General features: G+C 35.9%; 1 protein-coding gene across 1 annotated transcript in view; it reads right to left on the bottom strand.

Annotated features, from left to right (window-relative positions):
- The window catches only part of LOC139948461 (rap guanine nucleotide exchange factor 1-like), a 49664-nt gene extending 33535 nt beyond the window's left edge, over window positions 1-16129 (bottom strand). Inside the window, exon 1 of the mRNA XM_071946608.1 lies at window positions 15668-16129. Coding sequence (XP_071802709.1) covers window positions 15668-15713 — 46 coding nt within the window. The 5' untranslated portion in view covers window positions 15714-16129. The remainder of the gene's footprint in view (window positions 1-15667) is intronic.
- Window positions 16130-17669: the final 1540 nt, after the last annotated feature.

Genomic DNA, 17669 nt, shown 5'->3' with positions numbered 1-17669 from the left:
CGAGGCCACTGTTCAGATTGTCTCACTCGGTTCCTGTCGCAATTCTCTACCATGCTTTAGAATAAAGGTTAACAAAAAGGACTCTACAAAAAGCAGATTGACACAAGCAAGCTGCGAGCTTGTGTTATTTCCAGGGGTTGATTTAATACAGAGTTAGCCACCTCGAAGACAGTTGACATTTATTAGAAATCCAAATTTCCTTTAAGATGCACACAGGTGTCTGCCGAGAGTTCATCAATATTCCTGAAGCCTTCTCCTTCAGGTGTTGCGACGTCACATTGAAGCGTAGTGCTAAAAAGACATCCATACAGGTGCAAATGAAGTTCCCTTATCAAATATCCAGGGGCCTCAAATTGAAGGTCTCCTTTTTTACAGACATGGGGCTCTTCTATAAGGTTTTGAGATAAATTCCTAAAATTAGTGGCATATTTATGTCCACGTTAATGCCTTTCAATAAAGCCTGAAATGTGTTTTTAATTTCTTTTCTTTTAACAATATTGTCATCCAATGAGGGTTCTTTCTTTCCTTGAACAAAACAAAATGATTTCTTTTCTTTTAACAAATTTCATCGCACCATGTGAGGTCTTCTAAGATTTTTCCAATCAGTTTTTTTTTCTCTCTTTCTTTGAACACAACAAAATGAAAAACAAAATTACCCAAGTACTCATAAACTGTACCTTTTCTTAACTTGAGATTCTCTTTAATTGCAGCTTGAGAACAATTGTGATACACCACGTTTGAACCTTTAAATACTCGGAAGAACAAAATGAACCTAGATCTCTTAACTTATCAACAAACATGTCCGATACACAGGACATTCATGAAATTGGCAGACCAGAACACTCAACACAAATACTCTTCCCTATACGTGGCATACCTAAAGCATGATCCATATGATCCAAACTATTTGACGGATACGTGTTTAAAATAATAAACACTGGCTTCCAAAAAACCTAGTCACTCTTGTCTTATAAATATTTGATTTCATTTATTTTCTTTTAATTGGCGGATCATGAAAGATTAATTGGTCTTGAATATTTAATGCTAAACTTGATCCTCCCCTTTTGACACAGTTTGTAAATTTCCTCCCGGGTATTGATGAGGATGCATATTTGGGATTCTTTAGACAACGTAATTTTAAAAGAAATATTTCATCACCGTTTTCACAATTTTTTGTTGTAATAATACCGATTTATAAGCATGAACGAGCAAGGAATCCTACATGTAAATTACCCTGCTACTGTTAGTTGAAATGACCCAGCTGCTTACCAATTTTAAATTCCAACAAATCCGACAGATACATTTCTTAGAAGATTTGGTAACAAAAATAATTTTTATACCTGGAATTTTCTCAAAGCAAATTTCACATACACACATCAATAAAAACAGAAATACCTTTATCTGTTCTTTTCCAAGAAAAAAAGTCCAATAGTCTAATTACTTCACGCTGTGACAACTAGAACATGACAAACAGAAAGAACTACATGTAGTTGGCTGCTCAAGACATTTTTTATCTGAATTTTATATATTACACGTATTCCATGTATTGATGTTTAGATGAATGTAGACCTTATAGTAGACAGAGTGGAACTAAGGAATGCACGAGTGATCTTCCAATGTCATTCCATGTGAATGATGATGAGTAACATCTAGGCCTAGTACTAGGATGTTGATTCCAGACAATACAGCCTTAATTAATCTACCTTCTGCAATTTCAATGCAAGACTTAAAGCTAGTTGACACTTTCGGTAAACATTGTTGTCCAAGGCCCACACTTCGTGTAACACAACTTATAGAAAATAACAAAATTTCTGTGAAAATTTAGGCTCAATCGGTCATCGGAGTTGGGAGAAAATAACGGGAAAACCCACCCTTGTTTCCGCACGTTTCGCCGTGTCATGACATGTGTTTACTATAAATCCGTAATTCTCGTTGTCGAGAATTTATAATTGTTTTAATGTTTTCTCAAAAAGTAAAGCATTTCATGGAATAATATTTCAAGAGAAGTATTTTACCATTACCTTCTGTAAACCCTGTAAGTTATTTGTAAATCTGTGAACTTTTTTTTTTTTTTCTGTTCCGAAAGTGTATAATGGCTTTAAGGCCCATTCACACAGGCCCTGATAGCTAGAATGAAAACGCGAACGATAAAAATGCACGCCCTCGATTGGTTGAAAAGCCTGGGAGTATTCTGCGCAGAGCAATTCAACCAATCTGGGGGAGGTGCATTTTTATCGTTCTCGTTTCGTTCTCGTTATCAGGGCTTGTGTGACCGGCCTTTACTATCAATACAACCAATCTGGCAGTATTTGGCAGAAAAATCTCAGATTCCTTTATTAAGACAATACTTTTATTTGTGAATGTTGCAAAACATTATTTCAGAAAACATGCCAAACACTCTTAATTCATATTCATACTATTTCCTGGTGGATAAAAATAGCAGACAACAATATTTTTGCCCAGTTTCCCTATTTTGCTGGCCTTGCATCAAAGTCTGATGCTTTAAAGTAAACAGTTACTTCTTAATGCAACATTACACTAGACTGATCAAATAGAGCCGTTACACCCTCGCCTTCTATCCTCTCAAACATCAGAGCCTTCTTGCCCCGACAGTTTCCTGCTCACAAAACCCCTCAAGTTTGACAGCACATGGATTCAGAAAAACCAGATTGTGCAATTCTGTTGGCACTAGCAAAGTACTAAATGTCAATTTATCAGTTGCGGCACGTGCAGTAAGTGTCGCCTCAGCACAAAAACAAAAAAACCACTTCCAAGAAAGTGTCACAAACATTTTCTCTTTTTATAATTAACATCGGAGATTCAGGGCGAAGTTTTAAAAAGGCTTGTGTTTCAAAGCATGATTAAAATCAAGAGCTCAAAAGGTCTTACTTCTATAAATAATTTAAACAGCCATATTATCTTTATGATTAGCCAGCCATTAACTTCCATTCTCTCTGTCTTTTCGTTTCAACCGTCTTTAGCGAGCCGACTAATTCTTCACACATCCTAGACACTTGGATAATAACACGACCCAAGGTTTAATTATATCCACACTAATGAGAAAAAGACCAAGCCAAACACACACACCATGATGCCACAAGTAATCTGAGATGATGTTGAGGAAGCACTGTGTAGATGACAAGTAATAAACACTATTGAAATGTTCATGAGGATGTGACGCAACACTGGCTGATCATCTTTCCTAAAAGGGAAGGCAGGCCTGATACTTCACGCAGGCAATAAAGGCGCTTGCCTCCATGCCCCCATCCATGCCCCAATTGCCTTGGTGTCCTTAAAGGAACACGAGTTGGTCTTTGAAAAGCGTTTGTAACCGTTTGTTATAAAATGATTAGAAAGATATTTCAAAAGTAGAATATAATGATCCACACAAGTATCACTCGAAATTGCGTGGTTTTCCTTTTACCTCATTGACAAACACGGTCTGCCATTTATGGGAGTCAAATTATTGACTCCCATAAATGGCCGACCGTGTTAGTTTGCAACGTAAAAGGAAAACCACGCAATTTGAAAGCACAATTGTGTGGATCATTGTATTCTACTTTTAAAACATCTTTCTAACCATAATATGCATTTTACAGTAAACGGTTACAAACGCTTTTCAAAGACCAACTCGACCGATCCAAGGCAACGTATTCCTTCAAATGCTCTGCAGTAGTTTACAATTTGCGTAAATGTGTGCCCTTTACCAAGGAGAAGAATCCTTGGTGCCCTTGCGAAACATACAGGCCATGGAAGGTGTGCCCCAAACTATTGTAGTTACGACTCCAAACATGAATGACCATGTACAAAATTAAATGTACTATGCAAGTATGCAGCAGCTGTACAAACAGGAAAGGAATCCCTTCTAAGGGATGAAATTTGAAGGAATGAAATTTTTAGGGATTCAAAAAAAAAAGGTCAATCTGCGAAACATATCTGCAGAGCATTTCGCAGATGGTGAATTAAAATTACAAATTATTCTTAGAACTTACTTGGACTACGACTAACCGCTCCAGATTTTCAGTTATATCTCAAAATTTTGAAATGAAATTTGCACATATTTCTTATACAGATTAATTTCATTGTATAATAACATCCTCATGTATGATAGGATAGAAACAATCAAATGGTTTCAAAACAATTAAATGGTTCCAACTTTGCCTAACAGTGTACTTGTACAGCTTGATAGCCAAACTTTATTTTAAACCTGTCTTTAAAGACAGTGGACACTATTGGTAATTGTCAAAGACCAGTCTTCTCACTTGGTGTAGCTCAACATATATGCATAAAATAACAAACCTGTGAAAATTTGAGCTCAATCGGTCGTCGAGGTTGCGAGATAATAATGAAAGAAAAAACACCCTTGTCACACGAAGTTGTGTGCTTTTAGATGGTTGATTTCGAGACCTCAAATTCCAAACTTGAGGTCTCGAAATCAAATTCGTGGAAAAATACTTCTTTCTCGAAAACTATGTCACTTCAGAGAGAGCCGTGTCTCACAATGTTTTATACTATCAACCTCTCCCCATTACTCGTTACCAAATGAGGTTTTATGATGATAATTATTTTGAGTAATTACCAATAGTGTCCACTGCCTTTAAGGACAATCCAAATAAACGCCTTATGTACGCATTATTGTCTCCAAGTGTAGGTTTATGACACCACAAGACCATCAACAATCTGCGAACACTCACCTAACCACTATCAATTCAAATCAACTTAATGTAACATCTATTTCCATCTTGAACACAGTACGTATAACAAAATCCTCCAAGCACTTGGTTTTTCTTCAAAACTCAGATTTGTTGTAAAACATTACAATTTTTTTCTTTTAGACTTACCCAACATGACGAACATACAGAGAACACGTTTTACACCACGACTGCTTTCAATGTTTCAACACACTATACGACAGAATTATAACAACAGGCCTAGTTGTTCTAATAAAATAAATACTTTTCCAAAAGCTACATGCTGTTCAGGAACAAACGGAACAAAATCAACAAGCACCAAGTGCAGTGATCACGGAAGTTCAACACTTACTTTACACTGCCGGAAAGACTAATTCATTAGAAAACAAATATTCATCATGAAAAATTAGCATTTACTTAAATGTACACGTAATAGCACTTGTAGTGTTTAAACAATACTTTTAATACTTTGCACACACCATACAGTGTTTATCAATCTTGAAACAAAACAAACAACACCATTACATTTGTTTACTAGTTTCCAGGAAGTGTAATAGGGCCTAAATAAGTACTGTAGATACACAACTTCTTATTAATGACTTCCAATATAACTGGTCAACCAGACGAATATAGTTGTGGTCTAGCCTGTGGTTAGATAATTATATTAAATAAGATCCCCTGCTTGTGAGACCTAACAACAACACGAGTCAAAAGACCAAAGGGTGGTCTTGGGAGCCAGTTGGAAGTGGGTACAGAATGTCCTGTCAACTACAGGAACCTACTTGTGTTCAGTTTCTATGCAGTAACAACAACAAACCAAGATCAACAGTTTATTCATCATTTAGTTTTACGCAATACTTTCCCCCCAAAGGGAAGTTGCGACAGTTAACAGGTGATGGTGACATTATAAATGCTGTGACCTTGACTTTTAAAATTGCAACCAAATTTTTGTGATTTTTTGTACCCATCTAAAAAACAAAAATAGCATGGAAAATTAAAAGTGTTTTCGACAGTTTTCATGAGGAAAATACCTTTGTGTGTCATCACTCATGTCAACTTCTGTTTCAAACTTGAAAATTTGGCTAATTATTGCTAAAGTCTAATAGAAGTAAATTACTAACAAATGTACGGTAATGTAAATGATTTGTATATTGAGTGGTATGCTCTTTTATGTCTGGTTCCATTTTACAGCACAATGATTGTACATTTCAATACCATGTACATGTACTTACGCCCCTACAACCCTGCACCAAACGAACAAAAAGGATTTTATAATAGCAAACATATTGTCACGTCCCTGAACACACTCCCTCCATTTCCACAACAAAGAAACAAAATGTAACACCATTGGCAAGAACACATTCTATAATCCAACATCTATTCAAAGAGAGCTTCACTATGTATGCTTCCTTTGCAACGTCTGTTGTCAAAATGGTCACCAAAGGAATTTACAAAACAAACTTCAATTTACAGAAGGAAAAAACTTTATGGGAAAAAACTTACCACTTTCTACTAAAACCAAATCCACAACTGCATAGCACAAGAATTTCTCTGAACGTCCTCACATATGATAAATAAATTAATCAACTGAATTTCCTTTTACAGCCAAGGTTTGTGAGTAAAATAATGGTTAATGAAGCATCCAATATGACACACACAAAAAAACACAATCAAAGGGCAACAAAACAACCCTTCCGGTAAATTTGCACTATAAAGTACAGTGTAGGTGTACACACGTACTGTGACGTAGTGTACTGTACCTGCAACTTATGGCCACTTGACACATTTCAACTTCAAAAATTATGTTTCTCTTTAATATTTTCTGCATTTTTATTTTACTAAATCATGTTGTCCTGTTAAAGTGTACACAAATGTAAGATGTAAACAGGAAAGCATATATGTACATGTACATGTACAAAGTACATGTACAATGTACATTCAGACGTGGTTTATTTGTTTACAAACTCATAACAATAATTGCCCTTTTAGATATTACCAAAGGAAGGATTTTATATTGAAGGTTAAGGACAAGGTCATGCTGTGCCATTGCCTTCTTCCTGTACGACTGTAAAGGTTTTACAGTTAATTAGCTTAACAGTTGTTCAAACCATAATATTAAAACCACAATTGTCAAACCTGTCATTATGGTATTGTTGAAACCGAATATTGTCAACATTCCCGCCACGGTTGTTTCATGATTTAAATGATCAACTTTCCACATGATTAATTATTACAAAAACATATGAAAAATAACCATTTCAATAATCTGCTTTTAAAAATTTACTGCATTACATGCAACCTAATGTTGCCTATTATTTTACACTTTGTATCCCTTAAAAGATGCAATCAAATAAGCCTTCTACATATATTTTGCCAGTACTCTTTAAAAAAAAAAGGCATTTCCTTTTGGATATCAAGCAAGGGAAACTGACTGGGTAAATTTGTTAATGAATTTTGGGGGTTGAACAAAGAAAAACTGACTAGAGTGGGATTTTAAACAACGACCTCCGAATTAGTGTGCCAGCGCTCTACCAACTGAGCTACATGTATCTAGCCCTATATTGGCGGTCTATTTTGTCAATATCTTTGTTTGGGGTACCAGTCAGAAACCATACTGCCGTGTAGCCAGGGGTCACACCCAAATTACGATACATCTATTTTTAACACCAACTTTTCAAGTCTTAATACCAATTCTTCAACCTAGCACCGAACACATGAAATTGACACCACTGCCACAAGAAAATTTGTCATATAAAATTACAGCTCAAGTTAATTTTCATTTCCAGATCGTATTCTTCTGACTAAGCTGACATTTAAGAATCTTCTACATGGCTGGAGAAAACGTCACGCTTGACTTGCAAAAATATTAAAGTCAGTGAAGGGGGGAGCAATTATTTGTCACAATATAAAGAGTCTGCATTTCTTAATGATGATTCCTCGTGTGTACAATTCATCATCATGAAATAAATTCTGAAAGACCATACTACAAGGTGTGATATATGCATCATATTGCATTTCAAAGTAGACAATTTGTATGTTTATATTTATATTAGATAGTTGTACAGAATAACCCATCCTCTAAGACCAAAGCAATGTAAAGATTTTTTGCATAATGAACTTTAACAATTGTCTATTCTTCATCATTCACTGCCCCTAACCACACCACCATGTGTTTAAATTGTACAATATGTAGGCCTTCATGTACAAACCCAATTTGCAAACAAACCACTGATCAAGAAATTTCCCACACAAAAAGTCCATATTTCACCGTTCAAGTTACAAGAAACCTGTTTTTCAGCACATTGACACCCACGGGGATATCGAAACCAAAAACCACCAGGCAATACTACATTGGGCCAAAGCGGAATATCCCTTTTGTGTAGCACACATACCAAACTGTTTGAGTCACCAATTACTACTGTTGTCATGACTCTACCAGTATTGGAACCATTGACTGGAACCACTCAACTAGATACAGTTTAGGTATTCATAATTCAGTATAGACTGGGAACTATGAAAGCATGAAATACACCAATATGTTAATCCTATCCAATAATCTCTTTGTCTACATGTAATTACTGATGAACAGGTCTTAGGTTAGTTATTGTTAGTGAAAAATTCCTACAATACTTTCATTTCATTGAATGAAATAATTCTAGGGAGCCTCATTACTACAATACTTTCATTTCATTAAATGAAATAATTAGAGGGAGCTTCATTAGCCTTTGCTTCTGAATAGCTTAGCTGGAATTTTTGTGTCCCTTCTAACTCAGTCATTAAACTGAATATGAAATTGTTCCTTGGGGTCCAATAAATTTAATGGGAAATAAAGTTGAGTGTTTCTGTGAATTGTCATGATAACTGTTTTGTTAAAACGGTCATTTAGAAAGTCAGGAAACGGTGGTTTTACAGCGGACACTATTGGTAGTTACTCGTAGTAATTATTAGCATAACAATTTACTTGGTAACAAGCAATGGAGATAGTGTCCAGTGTCTTTAAGAATAATGTTTGTATCTGAACACCAAAATTACAGTGACCCACCCTGCAAAAAATTGTATAAAGGGGCGATATGCTAATTACATTTAAAGAGGCGTTCAATGTAGAGATCCTGAAAATATTTCCACAACATGATTTTGTCTTTCTTGGTTTATTGGCTTCTATTGCATAAATACTTCCATATTTTATTCACAGAAATAACATTTTTATTTTTTTTAGTTGAAAAAACAAAGGTTTTTGTACCAATTTTAGGTAACTAATCTTAAATTTTGCTAGGTTTAAGGAGCTGTATCTCTGAAGGCACTTTCATTAAATTGTAAAATGTGAGTATGCAAATATCAGTATATCTCCAGAATGCAAAATGCCACAGGGTTCAAACCTAAACCAAAATAAAGCTTAAAATAACACCAATTCAGCTGTGTATGTAACTCAATTTACTTATTTTGTCCCTTAATACCCATTTTTGCAGAGCCAGTCACAGTTGTGCTGACTGGGTAGGTAGCACTTAAGTGTCAACCTCCTCTCATTGCTTACAGGCATAATGCATTAGGACACCAACCACAAATTGTCTATGATTGATGAATGACTTTGCTCAGATCATAAAAGTTTGCCAACTAGAAATCTGAATGTTCTATTTCTTTATCAGTCTACAAGATGTTGTGCAACTCGAGCCTTCAACTGAAGGCAAGATGCCACCGGGATTGAATATTGAGCTGAATCACCATGGCAATCTTATGGACCCTTCAAGGAAGAACAAGTGGATGGGTTTTGTGGAGTAATCAGTGTCTAGTATTACACACATTGCCAAGGGTTCAGTTTATTTATGGAAGCGTCTTCAACTAATCTCAGTCACATTGGTTTCATGTCTCAAGTATCAGGGAGTGACTCACTCCTTTCTTGGCGAGAGTTCCTCAAAGAATCCAAGAAAGATCGAATGTTGGCTTCACATGTACCTCAATAAAAGGCTTGAATTACGTCCTTCGATCAATCATTGAACTTCAGCTTGGACAAGTCTGATGGTTTCTTCAACAACTATTAATCTTTATCACGCTCAGTGCATGCGCAAAGAAGAGTAAATCTGTTTATCAAATTCTTGTCATCATTCTCTGAACAGTATCTGACACTTGTCATGTACACCGTACAAGTAGATGCAGTGTTGTTTGTTATTGATTAGTCTGATTTTTAATTGCAGTGTTTAGCAGTTAAAATGGAAATCTTTTTATACAATCATTGTCTATGCATTGTGCATTGCATGTGTATGTGAACTACATGAAAGTAAAACAAACCAGAATTGTTTGGTCATTGTCCATGCATTGTGCATTGCATGTATGTGAACTACATGTAAGTAAAACAATCCAGAACCATTTCAGTGTTATTTGAAGAAGAAAGAAAACATCAGGACAAACAAAGAAACAGTTTGTATACTTTACAAAATTTATTTTGTGACTTGTTTTACTCATTTCTCAAAAACTACTGCACCTCAGTAAGTATTATTTGCCGGGCAGCTTTCTACTATCATTATCTTCAAACCGTGTAAGTTTAATGTAAATCTGGGACACCGCCAATATAGGGCTAGATAGCTCAGTTGGTAGAGCACCGGCACGTTAATCCGGAGGTCGTTGGTTCGAATCCCACTCTAGTCAATTCTTTGTTCAACCCCAAAAAAACATTTCATAATTTACCCACTCAGTTTCCCTTGTGGTTTAATTGATATTTAATGTAAAACTGTGAACATTTTGAAAAAGTGCCCGAATCCTTGAATGTGGCACTAAAAACATGTAAAACATTCTGGTACATTGTATGTATACATCTACGCACTAAATCTCTCTATTGGTGGATTGTGGCTAACGTAGGCTGGTTTCAACCTGCCTAATGTATGCTTTTAGATGAAATGGTGGCATTATTATTGATTTACGTATGTACTTATTTTGCTAATGAATCTTTCTGTTTACTTTCAGTAAAACCATTTCACTATCACTGTGTATTAATCAATACCCATTTAATCATAATGGGTCACCATGCGTTGGATGGCAGAACAATATCAAGTGTTTGAGGGATGGTACATGAATTATTCATGACCGCTCTAGTCCTCAGCATAAATACATTTCAACTAGGAACAGGACAGGCATCACAGCTTGATGATGATGTTATCGCCCATGAATGATAGTCTTAATTCAGACGTTATCCATGTAGCTCATGGAGAAATCATCCATTCCTGACACTTTTACACCCTGGGGTGAGACTAATCCAGAAAGGAAATGAAGTTAGAGCATTTTATTTGAGTCTGCACGGGTCCATTTAGTGCTCTGTGGTGAAACTTTAGGGTAAACCACAACATCAGTAATCTGACAGATCATCAATCAATTTATTAACAATTTGATTTCTCACATTTATATAAGGTTTGAAGTATTTAAAGTTCCATGGCCAGGTTTTTGCCAAAAGAACTTTCTCTAACCACTAGCAACGTGTATTTTAAAATTTAAATCTACTAAAGTCAGACCTGGGCCAAATTTCATAGCGCTGCTTAACGGTAAGCAAATTTGTGTGCTTACTGTAGCAGAAAAATTTGCTTAGGTTCAAACCTTTTCACAGGTTAGCAGACAAATTAGGTAGCCATATTCCGCATTCACCATGGATTTGCCTCGTGATCTCATGTATTTTCGTGCAATATGCACCGGAGGTTAACATGCCTTATCATGTGCCTACGGTTAGCAGCGCTATGAAATGGAAATCGCACCAGTGAGCACAAAAGCGGCCGCTAAGCAGTGCTTTAAAATTGGGCCCAAACAAACATTACATGGGACAAATAATCCAGCAAAGTATCGGCCCAAGATCAGTTCAATTTAAATTTAGATTCAGCACTTTTAATTTGAAAAAATAGGTACATGTTTTGGCCCTACGAAATTGTGGAAGTTGCGCTTCACAACAATCAAGATAAAAACCTGCATAGTTATTAGAAGTTTATGCAGATCTGTTTTTTCTATTGAACATTGTCTGACCTTGCTCTATGGTATAATAAGCCATTATTCCTAAATCACATTTGTCACAATATTTCCTGTTTTTACTACATGTGGCAACTCAATTGTCAAGTGTCTCACAATGAATCTATCCTTTTAATACCTTTTTTAGATGGTGTTTGTTTTGTACAAGAGAGTGTAGCGTGTCAATTGTTCACTTTCTTTTTACAATACACATCCTGTAAATACCAGGTAGTTAGTGAACCAAAATGGTTTTTTTTTTGTGAAGTATCAATTATTGTGGGTTTTTAGTGACATACATTCCAGTAACAATGAAACCACACAAACATAAAGTGGCTGATTAGAGGTGACAATGGAAGATAACAAATCAATTGATTAGGGCCTTAACAAAAAATGTTGAAAGGGGGTCTATATATTACTGTCAATTAATAGCAGGTGCGATCTTCGACAGTTTGTGGGAAAGTAGGTGTGCATGTAATAATCAAACCTTTTCATGAAATAAAACTACATCACATACAATATTCATTTTCTTTCTTTTTTTACTTTAAAATTTATTTGGCAATAGATGGATGGCACTAAGCGTCATCAACTGCCATTATTTGATAAGATGCAACAGTGCATACATTTGAACGACTACGCTCTAGTCTTAGCGAATGATAGCCTTGCATGCGTGCCTATTTCATCCAATATGGCAGTTGATGACGCGACTTTAGTGCAAACCATCTATTTTGGTCTTATTAAAGGCAGTGGACACTATTGGTAATTGTCAAAGACTAGCCTTCACAGTTGGTGTATCTCAACATATTCATAAAATAAAAAACCTGTGAAAATTTGAGCTCAATCGGTCATCACAGTTGCGAGATAATAATGAAAGAAGAAAACACCCTTGTCACACGAAGTTGTGTGCGTTTAGATGGTTGATTTTGAGACCTCAAGTTCTAAACTTGAGGTCTCGAAATCAAATTCGTGGAAAATTACTTCTTTCTCCAAAACTATGGCACTTCAGAGGGAGCTGTTTCTCACAATGTTTTATACCATCAACCTCTCCCCATTACTTGTCACCAAGAAAGGTTTTATGCTAATAATTATTTTGAGTAATTACCAATAGTGTCCACTGCCTTTAAAACTGTGTAAATTTTGAAGAAAACAATCACAAAAAATATAGGCCTACAAATTTACCTTTGAAATTACTGACTCAGTAAACAATAATTTTAAATATGATGAAACAAAAGTTAAATGTGATGAAACAAACACTTTTAAACATAGAACAGTCATTCAAAGGTCAAATTGCAAAATATGAACATCAAGTGGACATACATGTAGTGCAGAATGAAAGATTGGACTATTGATCGTAGAGTCTAAATCACCTTGCACATTCCATAAATACTTCTACCTGGGGAATAAGTGACCTCATTCAAACCAACTTAGAAACTATCTACATGTAGAATCTATCCCACATTTTACTCTGTGTCAACAGGGATGGACTTCTAACCTCTCTGATACAATTCTAATTATTCTGCAGTGTGTCGTGGACACTAGAAAGATACAGGATACAGATCTATAATATGCCTACACACTGAACCATGGGCCTGGGACCAATGATTTTAGAATCGGGGCAGTAAACTCAAGACTGAACTGCAGGTCTGATTGTCTTGTTGTGCTAAATCTAATTGGGGAAAAATAGACCCACTGTACATGTACCTCACTGTGTAAATATCTTTAAAGAAATTATGTTCAAATGTTGACTTTGAGTTTGAGTCTGATAAAGACGTTCATTTCAATTTGGTTGGATATCAAAGCATACCAAAATATCAGATCTGCTATTAGTGAACGTTGAAATTAAAACTTTGTACAAAGTTCTTTATCTTACATTGTGTATAGGCCTAGATTCTGTTCTTGTTCAATATATTCATGTCCAGTAAAGAAATGTTAGTCACAACAAGCCCTGTGGTCTCATGGATTTTTACCAAAATGTCAAACCTTGAGCTGTTGTCGGTGAATAACACACATCAAATTTTATGTAGTGTTTACGTACTATGGTTTGTAGTATACAGGATGTAAAAAAGAAGTGTATCCGTGTCAATGTATCAAGTTACAGACATCACAGATTTTTTTACAAATTGTGTGCTGAATGATGTAGAGTATGCCTGCATGTTTCTGAACATACATAGCAAGACTCCTGCCACAAAACCAATGGATTTAACAAGTAACTTTATGCACAGCAGAAAAGACACTCTGATTGATATTGCCATGCCCTTTTACTACTGAGGTTTAAACTCAATGAAAATGACCTTGTCTGAAGTGATAGAGTCACCTAGGTAACCATTCCTCCATGCTGTAACAGAGATAATTCTATCATTTGGAATTAGATACAAAGTGAATGCATGAAGAATAAAACTTTAGCCAAATAACATTTCCAAAAATTACTGGATTATTACTGGCATGGTCAACTATCCTTGTAGAATGTAGATCAAAGCAATGAAAACACTTTCATGTGATGATGTTTTTCTAGTCATTTCCTTTACAATTTATAACAGTATCACTAACAGTAGTTGGAACAAAAATTATGTTAAATGTAGACTTTACTAATCATATCTTCTAAAAAATGTCCATTTTGTGCAATCCTTCATCAGTTCTTTGTACATCATATTATTTATCTTCATTCATTATGAGACCTCAGGAATAACTAATTCAAAGTTGATCGGGAAGTAAGCTGGAAACAGCTGCTCCTTCTTGACACTACAACCAAACCCTACAACCTTACTTCATCTACAGCACAATCAACATCACTGCTCCGTACTACAGCAACTATTTTCCTATGTTAACTGGTTTTAAACATGACAATCTGACAAAGCTTACAGAAATATTTCAACTTCCTTGTTGAAAGGAAATTGTTGGGTTACCATCAGTATTCATGACCTCCTTTAGTGTGGTGGTGAGGCTTGACAAATATTAATCAATGCAGAGTAACTCAACTGCAGCACAAATGTGTGTGCCTTGCTACTTGTTTGCAGTACATTGTACATCGACTGTTTGGCAGGCACCAGAATTCTCCGTCTAGTAAAAAAATAATGCTGGAATGGCACTGAGCATGCACAGCTTACCTAGAAATTTTACCCCCAAAAAAGTTCCTCAACCCACAACAACATTGAACTTGAAGGGAATCGGACCACTAATACCAGGAAAGATGATAAGTCCCATGTACTCCTAGAACTATGAGGTTCGTTCTGCTATCGTCTCCGCTATCGTTAGTGGAGACGATAGCGGACGAACATAAATGTTTCTAGGAGCAACTCCCACGGTACAAGCATGACAAGAGAGTCAACATAAAAATCTCAAATTAGAAACTATGTTTTGTTTTGTTTTAAGATGAAAACATTTTTTGCCAAAATCCACCCGCTGGAATCAAGCAACGTGTCAGTTGAGAAGCGATTCTTTTCCTCCTATCCTGGCTAATGTGGGATGTGGTAAAAACAAAAAAATTCCTTCATCCCTCGTCCTGAAATGGATGTCAGCAACTCATGTACGTCAGTCCTCATACACACATCGTTGATTTGCTGGCTTAATTGGATTGAAGTAAAAAACCAGTGCCAACGAGGTCAAACCAAACCATACCTTTGCTGAACTTATCTTCATTCGATCTTTTTACAATTTTTCAACAAAACTGATCAAAATCAAACTCTATACAGCAGTCCCAAAAGTTGTTAGTGTCCACTACTGGACGAACTGCACACCGTTCCTCATCTAGTTGACGCATCATTCATATTTCACTTTCAGGGTATTTCACTTTCAGTACTGCTGTACTGCTGGGATTTGCTTACAAACTACAATCATACAATATTTTTTTACCAAAAAACTAGCACCATAATTCCTTATTGTTATATTTGAAGCAATGTTGTTCAGGAGGGTTCTCTTCCACCAGTTTCTATGTCACATTCGGATTAATCAAAATTCATTTTCAATTCAATTCAATAACAAAAATAATATGTATTTTTACTCACCAGCTCCATCTTTCATCTTCATCACCATCTTCACTGGGGAAGACATTTTAATAACATAGAAAATGTCAATCAAATCTCCTCACTCTACTGGCTCCGAACACGATGATGTTAAGCCATGTAATTCATTTAGAACCACCAAGTTTACATCATAGAGCAATGGTTACACCGACCGTGAGACTAAATCTACCACAATCAGACGACAGCAGGCTGGCGGGATAAATGACTACTTTCACCCGTGTAGAATTTCACTCGTCACGGCGCAATTCATTGACCCACTTCGTAACTAGCTGACGGCGAGAGATTAGACAAACTCTTCGACTTCATAGAACGTGAACATTAACACTGAACTGATTAATGAGGGATAGACTTTCGCTTCTGATGTGTTCAACAGCTTTTGCAGTTTCGGTTTCACAATTGGTTATGTTGATTGTTAGCTATTTTGTTCGTGAACACCACTCGTGTACAAAATCTAACTGTGTTGTGTGTGTGAAAATGTCAATAGCAAACACACGGTAAACACAGATTACTTCCTGGATTGTTCTGGTCGCATGGTATCCTGCTACTGTAATGCTATTTCAATTACAAGTACACTCAGAAACCAGCGAAAACCGCGCTTGCGAAACTACAAAAAGTGGTAGATACTTCACACCACAAGGTGGCGCTATTTACTAAAACACCCAACAACTTTTAGCAGCGCATGCAAAACAACAGAACCGAACTCAAAAACAATTTATTATTGAGACAAGCAAGTCAATGATATTCTGTTAGTGCCAACAAAACGATGTAAAAACCTTTCAGTGAAGCAGGGCAAATGCCAATGATTTGGAACAATCTTCCTACTGTCATTAGGGAATTTGTTACTTACTCTTCATTTTTGCAAAGTTGTAAAGACTAGCCCTTTTTCATGTTAATAAATTGCGAATAGCCCCATGTACATTTTGGTTGTCATGTCATAGGACATGTTTCACGTCAATACATGATAATAAGCCTTTGCAATTTTGTTTTGAAAAAAAATAAAATAAATATTGATCTTTATAATAAGAAAGTAATTTCAGAGATGGGCCGTTTGGGCAGATGGGTCAGCCCATGGTCAGAATTTGTTTCATAAAAACATTACGAAAACCAAAATGTTCCATCAGCGTTTAATATTTAGGGAATAACAGTGCGAGCATTATTAAGGTTGTGAGGATAAATCTTGGTGTAACTGAGGAGAAACCTAAATAACCTCTCTGCTAACATCATAAAATAGCCCCCCTTTTTTTGAAGTGCTGCTGTTGTTATCCTTTTCCAGGCTTAAAGGAACACGTTGCCTTGGATCGGTCGAGTTGGTCTTTGAAAAGCGTTTGTAACCGTTTTTTATAAAATGCATATGGGTAGAAAGATGTTGTAAAAGTAGAATACAATGATCCACACAAACATGCCTCGAAATTGCGTGGTTTTCCTTTTACCTCGTCGACTAACACGTCGGCCATTTATGGGGGTCAAAATTTTGACTCCCATAAATGGCCGACCATGTTAGTTCGCACAGTAGAAGGAAAACCACGCAATTTCGAGGCAAACTTGTGTGGATCATTGTATTCTACTTTTAAAACATCTTTCCAACCATATGCATTTTATAAAAAACGGTTACAAACTCTTTTGTTTTGACCAACTCGTCCGATCCAAGGCAACGTGTTCCTTTAATGAGTCCTAACTCTACTGTCAGTGTTGGGTTCTGTTCTTCTACGTACTTGTTTTGTTTTTTTTTTTGGGGGGGGGGCGATTCTTATATTGCCTACATGAGTTATTTATTATACAAAATAAATCCTGCATTGAGGTAAAGTTGTTCCAGCTTTCTGTGGCAGCACAAATCACAAAAATTAATCAAACTTAATCACTCTTACTTTTCCAATAATAGTTTTATTCTTTTCTTAACATAATCTTTTACATAAATTGTATTAGCTTTAACAGGTTCAATCATTATTCAAAACAGTCAGTTAGAGGTTGTAAATCACATTAATCA

The sequence above is a fragment of the Asterias amurensis genome, chromosome 15 (assembly GCF_032118995.1).
Source record: "Asterias amurensis chromosome 15, ASM3211899v1".
Lineage (NCBI taxonomy): Eukaryota > Metazoa > Echinodermata > Asteroidea > Forcipulatida > Asteriidae > Asterias > Asterias amurensis.
The sequence above is the reverse complement of the archived record's forward strand: the minus strand, read 5'-3'. Positions and strand labels throughout refer to the sequence as shown.